Raw genomic sequence first — 20,524 nt, 5'->3', positions numbered from 1 at the left:
TGGGTCCCGCTCCTCCTCCTCCCTCCCCCGCCCAAAAAAGGAGGCGCCAGAGCTAAAAACGCGCTTTATTGCCGAAAACGAGACGCGGCGGCCAAGGAAAAGGGGGGGGTGAAGGGGAGGGCTGCACCTGGGAGCAGCCCAAGGGCCCCCCCCCCCGCACCCCCCGCTGCCCGGAGCACCCCAGGATCCCCCCAAACAGCCCCAGAGAACCCAAGTTCACCCCCCAGCACCCCCAGGGCACCCCAAGACCCCCCCATGCACCCCAGAGTGACCCAAATGCCCCCCTGGAGCACCCCATGGCTCTTGGTACAGCTCCGGAGCACCCCAAAGTCCCCCAGAGTGACCCAAGGGCTCCCCCAGAGCACCCCCCAGCTCCTGGTGCAGCTCCGGAGCACCCCAAGACCCCCCCCGTGCACCCCAGAGTGACCAAATGCCCCCTCAGAGCACCCCACGGCTCCTGGTCCAGCTCTGGAGCACCCCAAAGTCCCCCAGAGCACCCCACAGCTCCTGGTGCAGCTCCAGAGCACCCCACGACCCCCCCCCCATGCACCCCCCTTCCTCGACCCCAGGCTCCCGCTGCAGCTCCCCGGGGTCCCCCTCCTCCATCCCAACCCCACTCCGGCACCCGCCGCTCTCCAGCCCAGCGGGGCCCCCCCGGCGGTGGCAGTGGCGTTGGGGGGGGGTGGTTTTGGGGGGGGGGTGTCCGTGGGGCGCCCCCCCGGGCTCAGAGCACCTTGCGGGGGCGCTTGAGGAAGGCCAAGGTGTAGTCGCTGGGCGACGACTTCTGCTTCTTGAGCTGCACCTGCGACTGGGCCGTGAGCTGCAGCTTGATGGCGCTGGAGTTGATCTTGGGCGCCCGCAGCAGGTCCTTCATCCCCTTCATCTTCTCGCTCTGGAAGACCAGCACCGGCCCCTCGGGGGGGGTGGCGGCGACGGCCGGGGGGGTGGTGGTGGTGGCGGTGGGGCCCGGTGGGGCGCTGGGGGGCGGCGGCGGCGGCTGCGGTGGGGCCGGGGCGGCCTCGTCGCCCGGCGGCTTGTCGGGGCGCTGGCCGGAGCTGGGCCGGCGCCGCTCGGGCACCTTTTTGGGCAGGGGGGGCTCCTCGGGCTTGGACTCGCGGCGGGGGCCCCGGCGGCGTCCCTCGCGCGGGTCCTCGCTGCCCTGCTCCTCGTCCTCGGGCGGCTCCGCTTCCCGCGACACCAGCGTCACCTTCTGCCGCACCTGCGGATTGGGGGGTGGGAATGGGACCGCGGGTGCCCCGACAGGGACCCCATGGGGGGTGGAGGGACCCCGAGAGGATGGGGAGGACCCCGAGGACCCCATCGAGGGTGTTGGGGGACCCTAGAAGGACAGGGAGGACCTCAAGGACCCCATGGAGGATTTGGGGGACCCTGAGAGGATGGGAAGGACCCCAAGGACCCCTATCAAGGGTGTTGGGGGACCCCGGAAGGACAGGGAAGACCCCAGGGAGCCCATGGAGGGTGTTGGGGGACCCTAGAAGGACAAGGAGGACCTCAAAGACCCCATGGAGGGTTTGGGGGGGGACCCTGAGAGGATGGGGAGAACCCCAAGGACAGGGAGGACCCCACGGACCCCATGGAGGGTGTTGGGGGACCCTAGAAGGACCGGAAGGACCTCAGCAACCCCAGGAGGGTTTGGGGGGGACCCCAAGGACCCCATCAAGGGTGTGGGGGGACCCTAGAAGGACTGGAAGAACCTCAAGGACCCCATGGAGGGTTTGGGGGGGACCCTGAGAGGATGGGGAGGACCCCAAAGGCCCCATGGAGGGTGTTGGGGGATGCTGGAGAGGGCACTGGGGGACATCAGGGACCCCGTGGAGGCTGTGGAGGACCCCAGGGGGACAGGGAGGCCCCCAGGGACCCCCCCAGACGGGGTGGGAGACCCCAGAGAGGGAACCGGGGGGACCCTATGGAGGGTGCGGGTGACCCCAGGGGCCCCACGACCACCAAAGCGGCCGAGGGACCGGACGAGGAAGGTGACCCAGAAAACGCGCAGCACTGGCGTGGGGCTGCCCCCCGGCACCGCGCGGGACCCCCCCAGACCCCCCCGGGACCCCCATGAGACCCCCCCAGACCCCCCCAGACCCCCACCTGCCCGTCGAAGCGGCCGAGGGACTGCACGAGGAAGGTGGCCCAGCCGACGTGCAGCACCGGCGTGGGGCTGCCCCCCAGCACCGCGCAGGACCCCCCCAGACCCCCCCACGACACCCCAAACCCCCCCCGGGACCCCCATGAGACCCCCCCAGACCCCCCCGGGACCCCCCCAGACCCCCACCTGCCCGTCGAAGCGGCCGAGGGACTGCACGAGGAAGGTGGCCCAGCCGACGTGCAGCACCGGCGTGGGGCTGCCCCCCGGCACCGCGCGGGACCCCAGACCCCCCCGGGACCCCCATGAGACCCCCCCAGACCCCCCCGGGACCCCCCCAGACCCCCACCTGCCCGTCGAAGCGGCCGAGGGACTGCACGAGGAAGGTGGCCCAGCCGACGTGCAGCACCGGCGTGGGGCTGCCCTCCTCCCACTTGCAGATGCCGTCGTAGAAGCGCAGCAGGTGGGCGAAGCACTCGGGGTCCTGCAGCGCCGAGCCCCCCCCCGGGCAGGGGGCCGCCTGCCCGCACCCCCCCCCCCACCGGCGTCAGCAGGGCACCCCCAAACGGGGCACCCCCAAACGGGGCACCCCCAAACGGGGCGCCCTGAATGCGACGCCCTAAAAGGCGGCATCTCGCACCAAAATTATCCCCGTCCCCAGGTTTGGGGCTGCCTGAACGCGGCACCCCCTGGCATCTCCCCCCCCCCCCTCGGGGCACCCCAAAATGCAAACCCCTATGTGGGGCACCCCCAAACAGGGCGCCCCCAAGCAGGGCACCCCCAAACGCACAGCCCCGAACGCGACGCCCCAAAAGGCGGCATCTCGCACCAAAATTGTCCCCATCCCCGGGTTTGGGGCTGCCTGAACGCGGCACCCCCCTGGCATCTCCCCCCCCCCTCGGGGCACCCCAAAATGCAAACCCCTATGTGGGGCACCCCCAAACAGGGCGCCCCCCCCCCAGGCAGCCCCGAATGCAACGCCCCAAAAGGCGGCATCTCGCACCAAAATTATCCCCGTCCCCAGGTTTGGGGCTGCCTGAACGCGGCACCCCCTGGCATCTCCCCCCCACCTCAGGGCACCCCAAAATGCAACCCCTTATGCGGGGCACCCCCAAACAGGGCGCCCCCCCCAGGCAGCCCCGAATGCGACGCCCCAAAAGGCGGCATCTCGCACCAAAATTATCCCCGTCCCTGGGTTCGGGGCTGCTGCCCGCTGACGGTGGGATCCCCGAATGCGGCACCCCCCCTCCCCAGGGCACCCCAAAATGCAACCGCATATGTGGGGCACCCCCAAATGGGGCGCCCCCAAACGGCCCCTCCCCGGGCAGCCCCGAACATGACATGCCTCAACACGACACCCCAAAACGCAGCATCTTGCACCAAAAATCTCCCCCCCCCCCAGGACAGGGTCACCTGCTGATGGTGGCACCCCCAAAGGCGGCTCCCTCCCCCCCCCGGGGCACCCCAAAACGCCGCCCCCTCCGTGGGGCACCTCCCCGGGCACTTGGGAAGCGGCGCCCCAAGTGTGGGGCACCCCAAATGTGGGGCACCCCATAGAGAAGAGCCCCCCCACACATTCCCCCCCCCCGGAGAGCCCTCCCTTTGCACCCCCAAAACTGGCACCCCCCACGTGGGGCACCCCCAAACCGGCACCTCGCACCACAGACACCCCACACATCCCCCTGCCCCACACATCCCCCCGCCCCACACCCCAGGACCCCCCCCCATTCGCACCCCACAAGCAGCACCCCACACGTGGGGCACCCCACAAGCAGCACCGCCCACGTTGCGGGGCAGCCCCAAGCACGGCGCCCCACACGCGGGACACCCCCCCCCACCCCAAAACGCGGCGCCCCGCGCACAGGGGCCCCCCCTCCCTGCCCCACACGTCCCCCCCCCCCAGGCGTGGGGCGCCCCCCACCTCGGCCCCGTCGCCGTCCCCCGGCGGCTCGGCGGCGTTGGCCGCCTCCTTCAGCAGGTTGGGGATCACGTCGTTGGCCACGTCGAAGAACTCCTTGTAGATCTCCTCGTCCTCCCGGCAGTAGTTGTAGCTGTGGGGCAGGACGTGGGGCGGGAGGGGGGTGTCCGTGGGGCTGCCCCACGGCGCTTTGGGGGGGGGGGGGTGGGCCGGCCCCACGGGGCTGGAAAGCGATGGGGACCCCCAGGGAGGGACGGGGAGCCCGGAGAGCTCGGCCCTGCGCTCGTCCCACGACCGTGCCGGCCACCGCCCAGCCCCACGGCTGCCCCACGGCACTGGGAAGGGATCCCGACCGGCCCCACGGCCACAGAGAGCAATAGGGACCCCAGGGAGGGATGAAGACCCCGGAGTGAGCCCAGCCCTGGGCTCGTCCCAGAACTGCACCGGCTGCTCCCCAGCCCCACGGCTGTCCCCAGCCCCACGGCTGCCCCACAGCTCCCCCACAGCACCGGGAAGGGGTCCTGACCAGCCCCACAGCCGCAGAGAGCGATAGGGACCCCAGGGAGACTGGGCTCACCCCCCCCAGCCCCACGGCCGCCCCACGGCCCCACGGCTGCCCCACGGCCGCCCCACGGCACCGGGAAGGGGTCCTGACCGGCCCCACAGCCGCAGAGAGCGATAGGGACCCCAGGGAGGCTGGGCTCACCCCCCCCAGCCCCACAGCTGCCCCACGGCCCCACGGCTGCCCCACGGCCGCCCCACGGCACTGGGAAGGGGTCCTGACCGGCCCCACAGCCGCAGAGAGCGATGGGGACCCCAAGGAGGAGCTGGGACCCCAGAGAGCCCAGCCCCGGGCTCACCCCCCCCCCCCCAGCCCCACGGCTGCCCCACGGCCCTCCCCAGCCCCACAGCTGCCCCACGGCACCGGGAAGGGGTCCCGACCGGCCCCACAGCCGCAGAGAGCGATGGGGACCCCAGGGAGGAGCTGAGACCCCAGAGAACCCAGCCCTGAGCTCACCCCCCCCAGCCCCACGGCCGCCCCACGGCCCCATGGCTGCCCCACGGCACCGGGAAGGGGTCCCGACCGGCCCCACAGCCACAGAGAGCGATGGGGACCCCAAGGAGGAGCTGAGACCCCAGAGAGCCCAGCCCCGGGCTCACCCCCCCCCCCAGCCCCACGGCTGCCCCACGGCCCTCCCCAGCCCCCCAGCCGCCCCCCAGCCCCACGGCCGCCCCCCGGCCGCCCCGCGGCTCACTCCTGGATGACGGTGGCGGTGTCGGCCCAGGCCTCGAGCGCCTCCTTGACGTTCTTGTTGCGGCAGTGGTAGCCGGCCAGGTACATGTAGGGGTAGATGTGCTCGTTGTTGTAGTGGGTGCGCGCCGAGACGATGCCCTGGGCGGGGGGGGGGGGGCAGCGGGTGTCGGGGGGGGCCGCCTGCCCCACGGCGCCCCCCTGCCCCACGGCAGCGCCCCCCAACCCGCGCTCACCTTGTGGTAGATGGTGAGGGGGTCGGGCCGCCCCGGCGTGGGCTCCAGCTCCTCCAGGTCGGCCAGGTTGCCCAGGGCCATGGGGTACCTGCCGTGGGGCCGGCACGGGGGTGGGGGGTCAGCCCCACGGCGTAGGGGTCAGCCCCACGGCGTTGGGGGGGGGGGGGGTCCGGCCCCACGGCTCTGCCCCACTCACCTCTCCAGGTGCCCATGTCGTAGAGCAGCCAGAGCAGGCGCTGCAAGGGGAGGGAGGGGGGTCGGCGGCTGCCCCACGGCCAGACCCACGGCTGGTCCCTGCCCCACGGCCACGCGGGCTGTGCCCTCCGGTCTGCCCCACTGCCAGAGCCCCCTGCCCCACGGCCAGCCCCACGGCCAGCCCCCACCCCACGGCCACACGGCTGTGCCCTCCAATCTGCCCCACTGCCAGAGCCCCCTGCCCCACAGCCAGCCTCCCTGCCCCACAGCTGTGCCCTCCAGTCTGCCCCACTGCCAGAGCCCCCTGCCCCACGGCCAGCCCCCGCCCCACGGCTGTGCCCTCTGGTCTGCCCCACTGCCAGATCCCCCTGCCCTCCTATCTGCCCCATGGCCAGACCCCCCTGCCCCATGGCCTGTCCCTCCACCCCACAGCCTGCCCCAGAGAGACACCCCCCCCCCCATGGTTTGCCCCACAGCCAGACCCCCTGCCCCATAGCCTGTCCCAGAGCAGGCTTCTTGCCCCATGGCCAGGCCCCCAGCCAGCTCCTCAGCCCCATGGCCAGCCCCCCAGGCTGCCCCCTAGCCCCTCAGCCCCCCAGCCAGCCCCATGGCCAGCCCCCCAGGCCCCCAACCAGCCCCCCAGCCTGCCCCACAGCTCCACAGCCAGTCCCCCAGCCCCCCAGACCACCCCTCAGCCCCCCAGCCTGTCCCCCGGGCCACCCTCCAGCTCCCTAGCAGCCCCCTAGCCCCACAACCACTTCCCAGGCCACTCCTCAGCCCCCCAGCTTTCCTCCCAGCCCCCAGGCTGCCCCACAGCCAGCCCCTTGGCAGTCCCCCAGGCCCCCCCCAGCCCCCCGGCAGCCCCCCAGGCAGTCCCCAAGCCCCCCAGGCAGTCCCCCAGCCCCCTAGATCTCCCCCCACCCCCCAGCTGCCCCCCAGCCCCCGGCAGCCCCCCCCGGCAGCCGCCCCCACCTGCTGGAGCTGGAGGAGCTCGAGGCTGTCGGTGTGCAGGTCGATGGAGGGGTTGATGGCGCACACCATGAAGGCCACCTCCATGTGCCGCGTGCAGCGCAGGTACGAGCCCTTCAGGTACAGCCAGCTCTGCCGCCGCGGGCGGGGGGGGGGGGGCTCGGCTCGGCGCTGCGCCCGCACGCCGGGGCCCCCCGGCGCCCCCCAGCCCCGCACCCAGCCCCCGGGGCCCCCTCCGTCCTCCTGGGTCCCCTCCATCCTCCTGGGTGCCCCCACGTGCCTCGTCCCCATCCCTCTGGGTCCCCTCCGTCCTCCTGGGTCCCTTCCGTCCTCCTGGGTGTCCCCATGCGCCCCGTCCCCATCCCTCTGGGTCCCCTCCGTCTTCCTGGGTCCCTTCCGTCCTCCTGGGTGTCCCCATGTGCCCCCTCCCCATCCCTCTGGGTCCCCTCCGTCCTCCTGGGTCCCCTCCATCCTCCTGGGTGTCCCCATGTCCCCATGTGCCCCATCCCCATTCCCCTGCGTCCCCTCCATTCTCCTAGGTCCCCTCTGTCTCCCTGGTGCCCCCATGTGCCCCCTCCCCATCCCTCTGGGTGCCCCCATGTCCCCCCAGGTGTCCCCTTACCCACCTGGGTGCCCCTTGTCCCTGTCCCCATTCCCCTGGGTCCCCTCTGTCCCCCCCAGGTGCCCCCTTATCCCCCTGGGTGCCCTGGTGTCCCTGTTCCCACCCCCCTGGGTCCCCTCCAACCCCCTAGGTCCCCCCTGTCCCCCCGGGTGCCCCCTTTATCCTCCTAGGTGCCCTGGTGTCCCTGTCACATCTTCCTGGGTCCCCTCCATTCTCCTGGGTCCCCTCCGTCCTCCTGGGTGTCCCCGTGTGCCCCATCCCCATCCCTCTGGGTGCCCCCATGTCCCCCCAGGTGTCCCCTTGCCCACCTGGGTGCCCCTTGTCCCTGTCTCCATTCCCTTCGTCCCTTCCGTCCCCTCGGGTGCCCCCTTATCCCCCTGGGTCCCCCTTATCCCTGTCCCCACCCCCCTAAGTTCCCTCTGTCCCCCCCAGATGCCCCCTGTCCCCATCATACTCCCCGTATCCCCATCCCCATCGCGCTCCCCAACATACCCCGTCCCCATCACATTCCCCCAACATCCCCCGTCCCATCGCGCTCCCCCCCGTCCCCCATCCCCACGGCGCCCCCCAACGTCCCCCGTCCCCATTGCGCCCCCCAACGCCCCCCGTCCCCATCGCATTCCCCCCCAACGTCCCCCGTCCCCATCGTGCTCCCCAATGTCCCCCCGTCCCCATCACATTCCCCCCCAACGTCCCCCGTCCCCATCGCGCTCCCCCCCAACGTCCCCCCGTCCCCACGGCGCCCCCCCTTTGCGGCCGGGGCGCACCCGCTCGGCGACGCCGGCGTGCACGGTCTGCCCGCGGCGGTCCTCGTTGCCCTTGCCGTGCCAGGTGACCTCGGCGGTCTGCTCGCCCTCGCGCCCGAAACACCACCCACGCGTGGTCCTCGGAGAGCGCCAGGTGCACGTCGGGCAGCCCCAGCGCCTGGCAGGCGCCCACCACCGCGAACGCCACCCCCGAGCTGTCCAGCTTCGTCCCTGCCGGCGGGGGGGAGAAGGAGGCGCCGTGGGGCAGGGCCGTGGGGCGCCGCCGCCACCGCTCGCCCCCCGCCTCCTGCCCTGCCGGGCCGCCCTGCTTCCACCAGGCACCTCCAGGCCTCTGGGCGCCGTGGGGCAGCAACCTGGGGTCACATCATGGTCCCCCAGCTGCCGTGGGGCGGCCACCAGGGTCAGCCTCCAGCCCCCCAGCAGCTATGGGGTGGCCCGCAAGGTCTTGCCAGACCCCCCAGCTGCCATGGGGCAGCTCCCAGCAGCTATGGGGCGGCCCGCGAGGTCTTCCCAGGCCCCCCAGACTCCATGGGGCAACTCTCAGCCGCCGTGGGGCGGCCCCCCAGCGCCCCTCACCAGTGATGAAGCTGAAGAGGGACTGGATGTGGGCCCGGTCCTTGAAGTAGGAGCGGCTGAGGCTGTTCCAGATGACGTCGGAGACCTTCTTGACGAGGTCGCGGGAGGAGAGGCCGTCGGGGCGGGGTAGAGCGAGAGGTCGACGGCGCCGCGGATCTGCGCCGTGAAGCGGGCGTAGAGGGCGGCCACGATGGAGAGCTCGGCCACGGGGAAGTAGGCGAGCGTGTGGGGCTCGGGGCCCGGGCGGGCCTCGAAGCTGATGCCGGGCACGTTGGTGGGCAGCACGCGGTTGACGGCCAGGAAGTGCTCGACGAAGCCCAGCACCAGCGAGAGCAGCACCAGGTCGGGCTCGGGCTGGCGCAGCTCGGCCTCGAAGAGCCGCACCACGGCGCCCACCGAGCGCAGCGGGAACAGCGCCTTCTGCCACGCCTTCAGCCCCATGGCCGGACGGCCGGCGGGGCCCGCACGCGCTGTGGGGCGGCATAAGGGGGGGGGGGGTAAGGAGAATCCCCGTGTGCCCCCCCCCCGCCGTGGGGCAGGGCAAAGGGGGTTGCGGAGGGCCCCAGATGCGTCACGGGGTGGGTGATAAGGTGAGGGAGGGACCCAGACGTGCCGTGGGGCAGGGGCAGGGGGGTCGGGGAGGGCCCCAGACGTGCCGTGGGGCAGGGGCAGGGGTCGGGGAGGGTCCCAGGTGTGCCGTGGGGCAGGGGAGGGGGTCGGGGAGGGCCCCAGGTGTGCCGTGGGGCAGGGGAGGGGGTCGGGAGGGCCCCAGGTGTGCTGTGGGGCAGGGGAGGGGGTCGGGGAGGGCCCCAGACGTGCCGTGGGGCAGGGGAGGGAGTCAGGGCGAGTCCTGAACCCACTGTGGGGCAGGGGAGGGGGTCAGGGAAGGCCCCGTGTTCTGTGGGGCAGGGTGGGCGGGGCAGACCCCTTACCCACACAGCCCCCGCAGACCTGGTCCCCAGCCCCACAACCCCCCCAGACCCCCCTGAGACAGCCCCCACACACCCCCCACGCCCCCCCACAACCAGCCCCACAGAGACACCTCCCCCCAACCAGCCCCACACACCCCCTCCGGTCCTCCCCCCCCAGCAACCCCTCAGCCTCCAGGGGAGCCCCATGGAGGACGCCCTCAGCCAGCCCCACAAGTGCCCCACAGTCGTCCCCCCCCCCGGCCCCATAGCTCTCCATAGGCCCCGCTGCCCCTCACCGTGGCCGCCGCCGGGCAGCGCGGGCCCTGCCGCGCGCGGGGCACCACGGGACTGGGGCGGACCCGGCGCGCGCGGAAGCCGCCGGGAAGCGTAGTCCGGAGCGCGGGGCAGCCGGGAAACGTAGTCCGGAGCGCGGGGGCCGCCGGGAGGCGTAGTCGGCGCGCGAGGGCCGCCGGGAAACGCAGTCCGGCGCGCGGGGGCTGCCGGGAAACGTAGTCCCGCCCGGCCGTGCGCGGGGGCTTCTGGGAGCGGGGGGGGGGGGGGCCGCGAACCGTCTCCGAAAAGGTACCAAAGGCCGAGAACTTCCCCCAAAAGGGCCCCAAGGGCCACGAGCTGCCCCCAAACGCGCCCCAAACGCCCGCGAATTTCCCCCGAAAGTGCCCCCGGGCCGCGAGCTGCCCCCGAAAGCTGAGAACCTCCCCCAAACGCCAAGAAATGCACCCAAAAGGGCCCCAAAGGCTGAGAATTGCCCCCAAAGTGCCCGAAAGGGTGCGAACGGCCCCCCCAAAATGCCCCAAAGGCCCAGAAATGCTCCCAAATTGCCTTAAAAGTGCCCCAAAGGCCCAGAAATGCCTCCCAAATTGCCCCAAAGGCTGCAAACTCCCCCCAGAAGTGCCCTAAACACTGTGAACTGCCCCCCAAAGTGTCCCAAGAGCAAGAACTGCCCCCAAAGTGCCCCAAAAGCCCAGAACTGCCCCCCAAAGTGTTCCAAAAGTCTCCCAAGACCAAGCACTCACCCCAAAAGTGCCCCAAAGGCCAAGAACTGCCCCACAGTGCCCAAAAGGGTGCAAACTGCCCCCAAAAGTGCCCCAAAGGCCCAGAAATGCCTCCCAAATTGCCCCAAAGGCTGCAACCCCCCCCAAAGTGCCCCAAAAGCTAATAACTGCCCCCCAAAGCAGCCCAAAAGTGCCCCAAAGACCAAGAACTCACCCCAAAAGTGCCCTAAAGACCCAGAACTGCCCCCAATGTGCCCCAGAGGCCAAGAATTCCCCCCAAAAGTGCCCCAAAGACCCAGAACTGCCCCAGTGCGCCCCAAAGACCCAGTAATCGCCCTAAAGACCCAGAACTGCCCCCAAAGTGCCCCAAAGGCCCAGACCGGCCCCCCCCACCAAGTGCCCTGAAGGCTGCGAGCTTCCCCCAGCAGTGCCACCCCCCCCCCCCAAAAAAAACGACTCGGTCGGCACGGCGCCGGTTCCCTGGCGTTTACTGGGCCCGGGGGGGGCGGCGCCGGGCGGGCGGGGGGGGCGGCGGGGGGCTACCGGCGCCGCTGGGGGATGCAGAGGCCGCCGTGGGGCGGGGAGCGCACGGAGCCCGGCTTGCAGGCGCAGCGGTAGGAGCCGCTGGTGTTGATGCAGCGCTCGTTCTTGCACAGCAGCCCCCGCTGGTTCAGCTCCCGGCACTCGTCGATGTCTGCGCCGCGGGCGACCCAGGCGTCCGGGGGGGGCCACGCTGCCCCACAGCCCCCCCCCCCCACAGCCCCTCCGGGGGACCCAGGTGTCTGGGTGGAGTCCATCCCCCCCTGCATCCCACCGCCCAGGGACCCAGGTGTCCAGGTAGGGGTCTGTCCCCCCCCGCATCCCACCGCCCAGGGACCCAGGTGTCCGGGTAGGGGTCTGTCCCCCCCCCCGCACCCCACCACCCAGGGGCCCAGGTGTCTGGGTAGGGGTCCGTTCCCCCCCTGCATCCCACCGCCCAGGGGCCCAGGCGTCCGGGTAGGGGTCCATCCCCCCCTGCATCCCACCACCCAGGGGCCCAGGTGTCCAGGTAGGGGTCCGTCCCCCCCCGCACCCCACCACCCAGGGACCCAGGTGTCCGGGTGGGGGTCTACCCCATATGCACTCCCCCCCCCACCCCCAGGAACCCCAGTGTCCAGGTGCCCTCATTCCCCCCCCCAGGGACCCAGGTGTCCGGGTGTCCCCCCCCCCCCCAGGGACCCAGGCACCCCAGGGACCCCAGTGTCCAGGTGCCCTCATTCCCCCCCCCCCCCAGGGACCCAGGCATCCAGGTGCCCTCATTCCCCCCCCCCAGGAACCCAGGTGTCCGGGCGCCCCCCCCCCCCCCCCGCGGGGGCCCAGGCGTCCGGGCTCACCGAGGCAGCGGGTGCGGCTGGGGTCGGGCTGGAAGCCGGGGGGGCAGTCGCAGCCGCGGCCCGGCGAAGGAGCGGAGGCAGCGGCCGCCGGGGCAGGGGCACTCGGCCGAGTCCTCCTCCGAGCTGTCCTCGCCTGGGGGGGCCACGGCGCGGGGCTGCCGGCCGCGGCCTCCCCCCGCCTCTCGGGGCCCCCCCGCTTGGGGGTTTGGGGGCCCCAGGGGTGGGGGGGGTCCCAGGGTCGTGGGGTCCCCAAAGATGTCGGGGTCCTCACGGTTGGGGGTTTGGGGTCCCCAGGGTGGGGTTTCCCTAGCTGTGGGGTCCCCAGGGATGTCGGGGTCCCCAGGGCTGCGGGTTTTGGGGGCCCCAGGGTGGGGGGGGGGTCCCAGGGTCATGGGGTCCCCAGAGATGTCGGGGTCCTCACGGTTGGGGGTTTGGGGGCCCCAGGGTGGGGGGGGGTCCCAGGGTCATGGGGTCCCCAGAGATGTCGGGGTCCTCACGGTTGGGGGTTTGGGGTCCCCAGGGTGGGGGGGTCCCAGGGTCGTGGGGTCCCCAGAGATGTCGGGGTCCCCAGGGCTGCGGGTTTTGGGGGCCCCAGGGTGGGGGGGGTCACAGGGTCATGGGGTCCCCAGGGATGTTGGGGTCCCTGAGGCTGCAGGTTTTGGGGTGGGGGTCTGGGGTGGGGGTCTGGGGGTGTTTCAGGGTGGGGGGTCTGGGTCTGGAGGGTTTGGGGGTGTTTTGGGGCAGGGGTCCAGGTTGGGGTGGTTTCAGGTGGGTTCAGGGTTTGGGGGTGTTTCAGGGTGGGGGTCCAGGGGGGGTTTGGGGGTGTTTCGGGGTGGGGGTCTGGGTCCGGGGGGGTTTGGGGGTGTTTTGGGGTGGGGGGCCAGGTCCAGGGGTGTTTGGGGGTGTTTCAGGGTGGGGGTCCGGGTCCAGAGGGGTTTTGAGGTGTTTCGGGGTGGGGGTCCGGGTCCAGGGGGGTTGTGGGGTGCTTTGGGGTGGGGGTCCGGGTTGGGGGGGGGTTGGGGGTGTTTTGAGGCCGGCGTCTGGGTCCGAGGGGGTTTTGAGGTGTTTTGGGGTGGGGGGTCCGGGTCCAGGGGGGTTTGGGGGTGTTTCGGGGTGGGGGTCCGGGTTGGGGGGTTTCGGGGTGTTTTGGGGTGGGGGTCTGGGTTGGGGGGTTTCAGGGTGGGGGTCCAGGTCCGGGGGGGTTTTGAGGTGTTTTGGGGTGGGGGTCCGGGTCCGGGGGGGTTGTGGGGTGCTTGGGGGTGGGGGTCGGGTCCGGGGGGGTTTGAGGTGTTTTGGGTGGGGGTCCGGGTCCGGGGGGGTTTCGGGGTGTTTTGGGTGGGGGTCTGGGTTGGGGGGTTTCAGGGTGGGGGTCCAGGTCCGGGGGGGTTTTGAGGTGTTTTGGGGTGGGGGTCCGGGTCCGGGGGGGTTGTGGGGTGCTTGGGGGTGGGGGTCCGGGTCCGGGGGGGTTTGGGGGTGTTTTGGGGTGGGGGTCCAGGTCCGGGGGGTTTTGAGGTGTTTTGGGGTGGGGGTCCGGGTCCGGGGGGGTTGTGGGGTGTTTTGGGGTGGGGGTCTGGGTTGGGGGGGTTTCAGGGTGGGGGTCCGGGTCCGGGGGGGTTTTGAGGTGTTTTGGGGTGGGGGTCCGGGTCCGGGGGGGTTGTGGGGTGCTTGGGGGTGGGGGTCCGGGTCCGGGGGGGTTTGGGGGTGTTTTGGGGTGGGGTCCGGGTCCGGGGGGGTTGTGGGGTGCTTGGGGGTGGGGGTCCGGGTCCGGGGGGGTTTGGGGGTGTTTTGGGTGGGGGGTCCAGGTCCGGGGGGGTTTTGAGGTGTTTTGGGGTGGGGGTCCGGGTCCGGGGGGGTTGTGGGGTGCTTGGGGGTGGGGGTCCGGGTCCGGGGGGTTTGGGGGTGTTTTGGGTGGGGGTCCAGGTCCGGGGGGGTTTTGAGGTGTTTTGGGGTGGGGGTCCGGGTCCGGGGGGGTTGTGGGGTGTTTTGGGGCGGGGGTCCGGGTCCGGGGGGTTGTGGGGTGCTTGGGGGTGGGGGTCCGGGTCCGGGGGGGTTTTGAGGTGTTTTGGGGTGGGGGTCCGGGTCCGGGGGGGTTTCGGGGTGTTTTGGGGTGGGGGTCTGGGTTGGGGGGGTTTCAGGGTGGGGGTCCAGGTCCAGGGGGGTTTTGAGGTGTTTTGGGGTGGGGGTCCGGGTCCGGGGGGGTTGTGGGGTGCTTGGGGGTGGGGGTCCGGGTCCGGGGGGGTTTGGGGGTGTTTTGGGGTCGGGGTCCGGGTCCGGGGGGGGGGTTTTGAGGTGTTTTGGGGTGGGGGTCCGGGTCCGGGGGGGTTTGGGGGTGTTTTGGGGTGGGGGTCCGGGTCGGGGGGGTTTTGAGGTGTTTTGGGGTGGGGGTCCGGGTCCGGGGGGTTGTGGGGTGCTTGGGGGTGGGGGTCCGGGTCCGGGGGGGTTTGGGGGTGTTTTGGGGCGGGGGTCCGGGTCCGGGGGGGTTGTGGGGTGCTTGGGGGTGGGGGTCCGGGTCGGGGGGTTTGGGGGTGTTTTGGGGTGGGGGTCAGGTCCGGGGGGGTTTTGAGGTGTTTTGGGGTGGGGGTCCGGGTCCGGGGGGGTTGTGGGGTGCTTGGGGGTGGGGGTCCGGGTCCGGGGGGGTTTTGAGGTGTTTTGGGGCGGGGGTCCGGGTCCGGGGGGGTTGTGGGGTGCTTGGGGGTGGGGGTCCGGGTCCGGGGGGGTTTGGGGGTGTTTTGGGGTGGGGGTCCAGGTCCGGGGGGGTTTTGAGGTGTTTTGGGGTGGGGGTCCGGGTCCGGGGGGGTTGTGGGGTGCTTGGGGGTGGGGGTCCGGGTCCGGGGGGGTTTTGAGGTGTTTTGGGGCGGGGGTCCGGGTCCGGGGGGGTTGTGGGGTGCTTGGGGGTGGGGGTCCGGGTCCGGGGGGGTTTGGGGTGTTTTGGGGCGGGGGTCCGGGTCCGGGGGGGTTGTGGGGTGCTTGGGGTGGGGGTCCGGGTCCGGGGGGGTTTGGGGGTGTTTTGGGGTGGGGGTCCGGGTCCGGGGGGGTTGTGGGGTGCTTGGGGGTGGGGGTCCGGGTCCGGGGGGGTTGTGGGGTGCTTGGGGGTGGGGGTCCAGGTCCGGGGGGGTTTTGAGGTGTTTTGGGGTGGGGGTCCGGGTCCGGGGGGTTGTGGGGTGCTTGGGGGTGGGGGTCCGGGTCCGGGGGGTTTGGGGGTGTTTTGGGGCGGGGGTCCGGGTCCGGGGGGGTTGTGGGGTGCTTGGGGGTGGGGGTCCGGGTCCGGGGGGGTTTGGGGGTGTTTTGGGGTGGGGGTCCAGGTCCGGGGGGGTTTTGAGGTGTTTTGGGGTGGGGGTCCGGGTCCGGGGGGGTTGTGGGGTGCTTGGGGGTGGGGGTCCGGGTCCGGGGGGGTTTGGGGGTGTTTTGGGGTGGGGGTCCGGGTCCGGGGGGGTTGTGGGGTGCTTGGGGGTGGGGGTCCGGGTCCGGGGGGGGTTTGGGGGTGTTTTGGGGCGGGGGTCCGGGTCCGGGGGGGTTGTGGGGTGCTTGGGGGTGGGGGTCCGGGTCCGGGGGGTTTGGGGGTGTTTTGGGGTGGGGGTCCGGGTCCGGGGGGTTGTGGGGTGCTTGGGGGTGGGGGTCCGGGTCCGGGGGGGGTTTGAGGTGTTTTGGGGTGGGGGTCCGGGTCCGGGGGGGTTGTGGGGTGCTTGGGGGTGGGGTCCGGGTCCGGGGGGGTTTGGGGGTGTTTTGGGGCGGGGGTCCGGGTCCGGGGGGGTTGTGGGGTGCTTGGGGGTGGGGGTCCGGGTCCGGGGGGGTTTGGGGGTGTTTTGGGGTGGGGTCCAGGTCCGGGGGGGTTTTGAGGTGTTTTGGGGTGGGGGTCCGGGTCCGGGGGGGTTGTGGGGTGCTTGGGGGTGGGGGTCCGGGTCCGGGGGGTTTGGGGGTGTTTTGGGGTGGGGGTCCGGGTCCGGGGGGGTTGTGGGGTGCTTGGGGGTGGGGGTCCGGGTCCGGGGGGGTTTGGGGTGTTTTGGGGTGGGGGTCCAGGTCCGGGGGGTTTTGAGGTGTTTTGGGGTGGGGGTCCGGGTCCGGGGGGGTTGTGGGGTGCTTGGGGGTGGGGGTCCGGGTCCGGGGGGTTTTGAGGTGTTTTGGGGCGGGGGTCCGGGTCCGGGGGGTTGTGGGGTGCTTGGGGTGGGGGTCCGGGTCCGGGGGGTTTGGGGGTGTTTTGGGGTGGGGGTCCGGGTCCGGGGGGGTTGTGGGGTGCTTGGGGGTGGGGGTCCGGGTCCGGGGGGGTTTGGGGGTGTTTTGGGGTGGGGGTCCGGGTCCGGGGGGTTGTGGGGTGCTTGGGGGTGGGGGTCCGGGTCCGGGGGGGTTTGGGGGTGTTTTGGGGTGGGGGTCCGGGTCCGGGGGGGTTGTGGGGTGCTTGGGGGTGGGGGTCCGGGTCCGGGGGGGTTTGGGGGTGTTTTGGGCGGGGGTCCGGGTCCGGGGGGGGTTGTGGGTGCTTGGGGGTGGGGGTCCGGGTCCGGGGGGTTTGGGGGTGCTTGGGGGTGGGGGTCCGGGTCCGGGGGGGTTGTGGGGTGCTTGGGGGTGGGGGTCCGGGTCCGGGGGGGTTGTGGGGTGCTTGGGGGTGGGGGTCCGGGTCCGGGGGGGTTGTGGGGTGCTTGGGGGTGGGGGTCCGGGTCCGGGGGGGTTTGGGGGTGTTTTGGGGCGGGGGTCCGGGTCCGGGGGGGTTGTGGGGTGCTTGGGGGTGGGGGTCCGGGTCCGGGGGGGGTTTGGGGGTGTTTTGGGGTGGGGGTCCAGGTCCGGGGGGGTTTTGAGGTGTTTTGGGGTGGGGGTCCGGGTCCGGGGGGGTTGTGGGGTGCTTGGGGGTGGGGGTCCGGGTCCGGGGGGGTTTGGGGGTGTTTTGGGGCGGGGGTCCCGGGTCCGGGGGGTTGTGGGGTGCTTGGGGGTGGGGGTCCGGGTCCGGGGGGGTTTGGGGGTGTTTTGGGGTGGGGGTCCAGGTCCGGGGGGGTTTTGAGGTGTTTTGGGGTGGGGGTCCGGGTCCGGGGGGGTTGTGGGGTGCTTGGGGGGTGGGGGTCCGGGTCCGGGGGGGTTTGGGGTGTTTTGGGGCGGGGGTCCGGGTCCGGGGGGGTTGTGGGGTGTTTTGGGTGGGGGTCCGGGTCGGGGGGGTTGTGGGGTGCTTGGGGTGGGGGTCCGGGTCCGGGGGGGTTGTGGGGTGCTTGGGGGGGGGGTCCGGGGGGGCTCACCTCGGCGGGGCGCCCCCAGGACGAGGGGGCTCACGTCCCAGAAGGAATTGCTCTCGCTCTGCGACGAGGCGCACTGCTGGCCTGGGGGGGGGGGGGGGGCCGCACCGTCACCCCACGGCCGGGACCCCCCCCCGCTGCCCCCATAGCGCCCCCCGTAGCCCATGGGACCCCCCAACACCCCATGGGACCCCCCCAGAGCCCCCATACCCCATGGGGCCCCCCCAGAGCCCATGGACCCCACCCAAAGCCTCCCCACACCCCATGGGGACCCCCCAAAGCCTTATCCCACCCCATACCCCATGGGGACCCCCCAAAGCCCCCCACAGACCCCATAGGGCCCCCCCATAACTTATGGCCCCCCCTAGACCCCATGGGACCCCCCCAGACCCCATGGACCCCCCCATAGCCCATAGACCCCCCAGAGCCCCAGACCCCATGGGTCCCCCAGCCCCCTATACCCCATGGACCCCCCTCCAGACCCCCTGGCCCCCCCATAGCCCATGGGCCCCCCCATAGCCCCCCATAGCCCATGGACCCCCCCCCAGATCCCATGGACCCCCGCTCCAGACCCCCGGCCCCTCATATCCATGGCCCCCCCATGCCCCATGGGCCCCCCATAGCCCCCCATAGCCCATGGACCCCCCCATCTCCCATGGACCCCCCATAGCCCCCCATAGCCCATGGACCCCCATCTCCCATAGACCCCCATAGCCCATGGGCCCCCCCTCCAGACCCCTGGCCCCCCCATAGCCCATGGCCCCCCCATGTCCCATGGACCCCCCATAGCCCCCATAGCCCATAGACCCCCCCCCATGTCCATGGACCCCCCATAGCCCCCCATAGCCCAGGCTCCCCATGCCCCATGGGCCCCCCATGTCCCATGGCTCCCCATAGCCCCCAGACCCCCTGGACCCCCAGACCCCCTGGCCCCCCCATGTCCATGGACCCCCATAGCCCCCATAGCCCAGGCCCCCACGTCCCATGGGCCCCCCATGCCCCATGGTTCCCCATAGCCCCCCATAGCCCAGCCCCCCCCCGGCCCCCCGCCCGGGGGGTCACCTGCGCCGCGGGGGGGGCAGGGGCGGCAGTGGTAGCCCCAGCCGGCGCTGCCCAGGCGGCAGCAGCAGTCCTCGAAGGAGAGGGGCAGCCGCCCAGCGGCGCCCCGCACATGCCGTCCTCGCCGCGCCGCTGCCAGCACACGTCGCGCCGCTCGGCGCCCCCGCTCTGCCGCACGCCGCACGCGCCTCGCACGGGGCTCGCACGGGGCCCTCGCACGCGCCTCGCACGCCCCTCGCACAGGTCTCGCACGCGCCTCGCACCGCCCTCACACGCCCCTCACACGGGGCTCGCACGGGGCCTTCGCACGCGCCTCGCACGCGCCTCGCACGCCCCTCACATGGGGCTCGCACTGGGGCTCGCACGGGGCCTCGCACGGGGCTTGCATGGGGCTTGCACGCGCCTCGCACAGGGCTCGCACGGGGCCTCGCACGCGCCTCGCATGGGGCTTGCACGCGCCTCGCATGGGGCTTGCACGCGCCTCGCACAGGCTCACATGGGCCTCGCATGGGGCCTCGCACGCCCCTTGCATGCCCCTCACGCCCCTCGCACGCGCCTCGCATGGGGCTTGCACGCGCCTCGCATGGGGCTTGCACGCGCCTCGCATGGGGCTTGCATGCGCCTCGCACGCGCTCGCACGGGCTCGCACAGGGCCTGCGTGCCGCCCCCCCGCCTTCCCGCCACCCACACACCAGCCCCGCACCCTCATGCATCCTCGTACGGGCCCCTGCACCCTCTGTGCAACCTTGCACAGACCCTGCACCCTCGTGCGACTTTGCATGGGCCCCTGCACCTTCGTGCATCCTCGCACAGGCCCCCACACCCTCGTGCAACCTCTCATGGGCCCCTGCGCCCTCGTGCAAACCTTGCACAGACCCTGCACCCTCGTGCAACCTTGCACAGACCCCGCACCCTCGTGCAACCTTGCACAGACCCTGCACCCTCGTGCAACCTTGCACAGGCCCCCGCGCCCTCATGCAACATCGCACGGGCCCCCCACACCCTTGTGCAACCTTGCATGGGTCCCCGTGCCCTCGTGCATCCTCACACGGGCCCCTGCACCCTCGTGCAACCTCTCAGGGGCCGCCACACCCTCATGCATCCTTGCACAGACCCTGCACCCTCGTGCATCCTTGCACAGGCCCCCGCACCCCTCGTGCAACCTTACACAGACCCTGCGCCCTTGTGCAACCTTGCATGGGCCCCTGCACCCTCATGCATCCTCGCACGCTGACCCCCGCAACCCTCGTGCAACCTCGCACAGGCTCTGCACGTGGCTCCTGCACCTTTGTGCACCCTCACATGGACCCTGCATGCAGCCCCCGCGCCCTCGTGCAACCTTGCACGGACGCTGCACGTGGCCCTCGCACACCCTTGCACGGCCCCGGGGCGCAGGCTGAGCCCTCGCACGCCCTCACACGCCCTCGCACGCCCTCGCGCGCCCGGGGCACTCACCCGCCTCGGCGGGCGCCAGGCACTTCTTCTGCGCGGGGTCGTAGACGGCGGGCGCGGGGCAGGTGCACACGTACGACCCGCGCGTGTTCTCGCACACCCCGTTCACGCAGTTCGACTCGTCCAGGCACTCGTCCACGTCTGGGGGGGGGGGAAGGTCTCAGAGCACCCCAGAGCACCCCCCTGCACCCCACTGCACCCCATAGTACCCTGCTGCACCCCATAGCACCCCATAGCATCCTTCTGCACCCTCCTGCACCCCTCTGCACCCCATAGCACCCCATAGCATCCTTCTGCACCCTCCTGCACCCACCTGCACCCCATAGCACCCCCCAGCACTCCATAGCACCCCCCAGGACCCCCAGGACCCACCGAGGCACTCGAGGAGGTTGCTGTCGTAGTCGAAGCCCTGCTTGCAGTAGCACTGGGTGCCCTGGCCCCCTGCGGCGCCCCCGGCCCCCATAGCACCCCACAGCGCCCCATAGCACCCCATGGCACCCCATGGCACCCCCCGGCACCCACCGAGGCACTCGAGGAGGTTGCTGTCGTAGTCGAAGCCCTGCTTGCAGTAGCACTCGTAGCCCGGCTGCGTGTTCACGCACACTTCCCCTCCTTGCAGATCTCCTCGCCGAAGAGCCCGCACTCGTCGATGTCTGCGGCGCAGCGACCGCGGTGCCGGGACCCGGCGGGGGACACGGGGACATGGGGGACCCCGTGGGGCACGGGGACACGGGGACTCCAGCGGGGACATGGGGACATGGGGGACCCCGTGGGGCATGGGGACCTGGGCAACCCGGCAGGGACACGGGGACATGGGGGACACCATAGGGGACAGAGACATGGGGACCCCAGCAGGGACATGGG

At 72.3% G+C, this 20,524-nt stretch overlaps 2 protein-coding genes across 2 annotated transcripts in view; both read right to left on the bottom strand.

Annotated features, from left to right (window-relative positions):
- Positions 1-399: 399 nt before the first annotated feature.
- MEN1 (menin 1) lies at positions 400-9,898 on the bottom strand. The gene is given in 13 exon segments (XM_067317146.1): positions 400-1,219; positions 2,454-2,624; positions 4,026-4,155; positions 5,279-5,415; positions 5,511-5,598; positions 5,707-5,722; positions 5,725-5,746; positions 6,678-6,806; positions 8,064-8,162; positions 8,164-8,273; positions 8,640-8,762; positions 8,765-9,109; positions 9,847-9,898. Coding segments are annotated over 12 exon segments (1,836 nt in total). The 5' UTR covers positions 9,081-9,109; positions 9,847-9,898; the 3' UTR covers positions 400-724.
- A 1,176-nt stretch (positions 9,899-11,074) lies between these two features.
- Positions 11,075-20,524, bottom strand: part of LOC106492960 (latent-transforming growth factor beta-binding protein 3-like) — a 33,263-nt gene continuing 23,813 nt past the window's right edge. Inside the window, 9 exon segments of the mRNA XM_067317145.1 lie at positions 11,075-11,257; positions 11,937-12,009; positions 12,011-12,069; positions 17,153-17,233; positions 18,212-18,298; positions 18,301-18,374; positions 19,660-19,801; positions 20,183-20,261; positions 20,264-20,313. Coding sequence (XP_067173246.1) covers positions 11,103-11,257; positions 11,937-12,009; positions 12,011-12,069; positions 17,153-17,233; positions 18,212-18,298; positions 18,301-18,374; positions 19,660-19,801; positions 20,183-20,261; positions 20,264-20,313 — 800 coding nt within the window. The 3' untranslated portion in view covers positions 11,075-11,102.

The sequence above is a fragment of the Apteryx mantelli genome, unplaced genomic scaffold (genome assembly GCF_036417845.1).
Source record: "Apteryx mantelli isolate bAptMan1 unplaced genomic scaffold, bAptMan1.hap1 HAP1_SCAFFOLD_247, whole genome shotgun sequence".
Classification (NCBI taxonomy): Eukaryota; Metazoa; Chordata; class Aves; order Apterygiformes; family Apterygidae; genus Apteryx; species Apteryx mantelli.
Note: the sequence above shows the minus strand (reverse complement) of the source record. Positions and strands in the feature narration are given on the sequence as shown.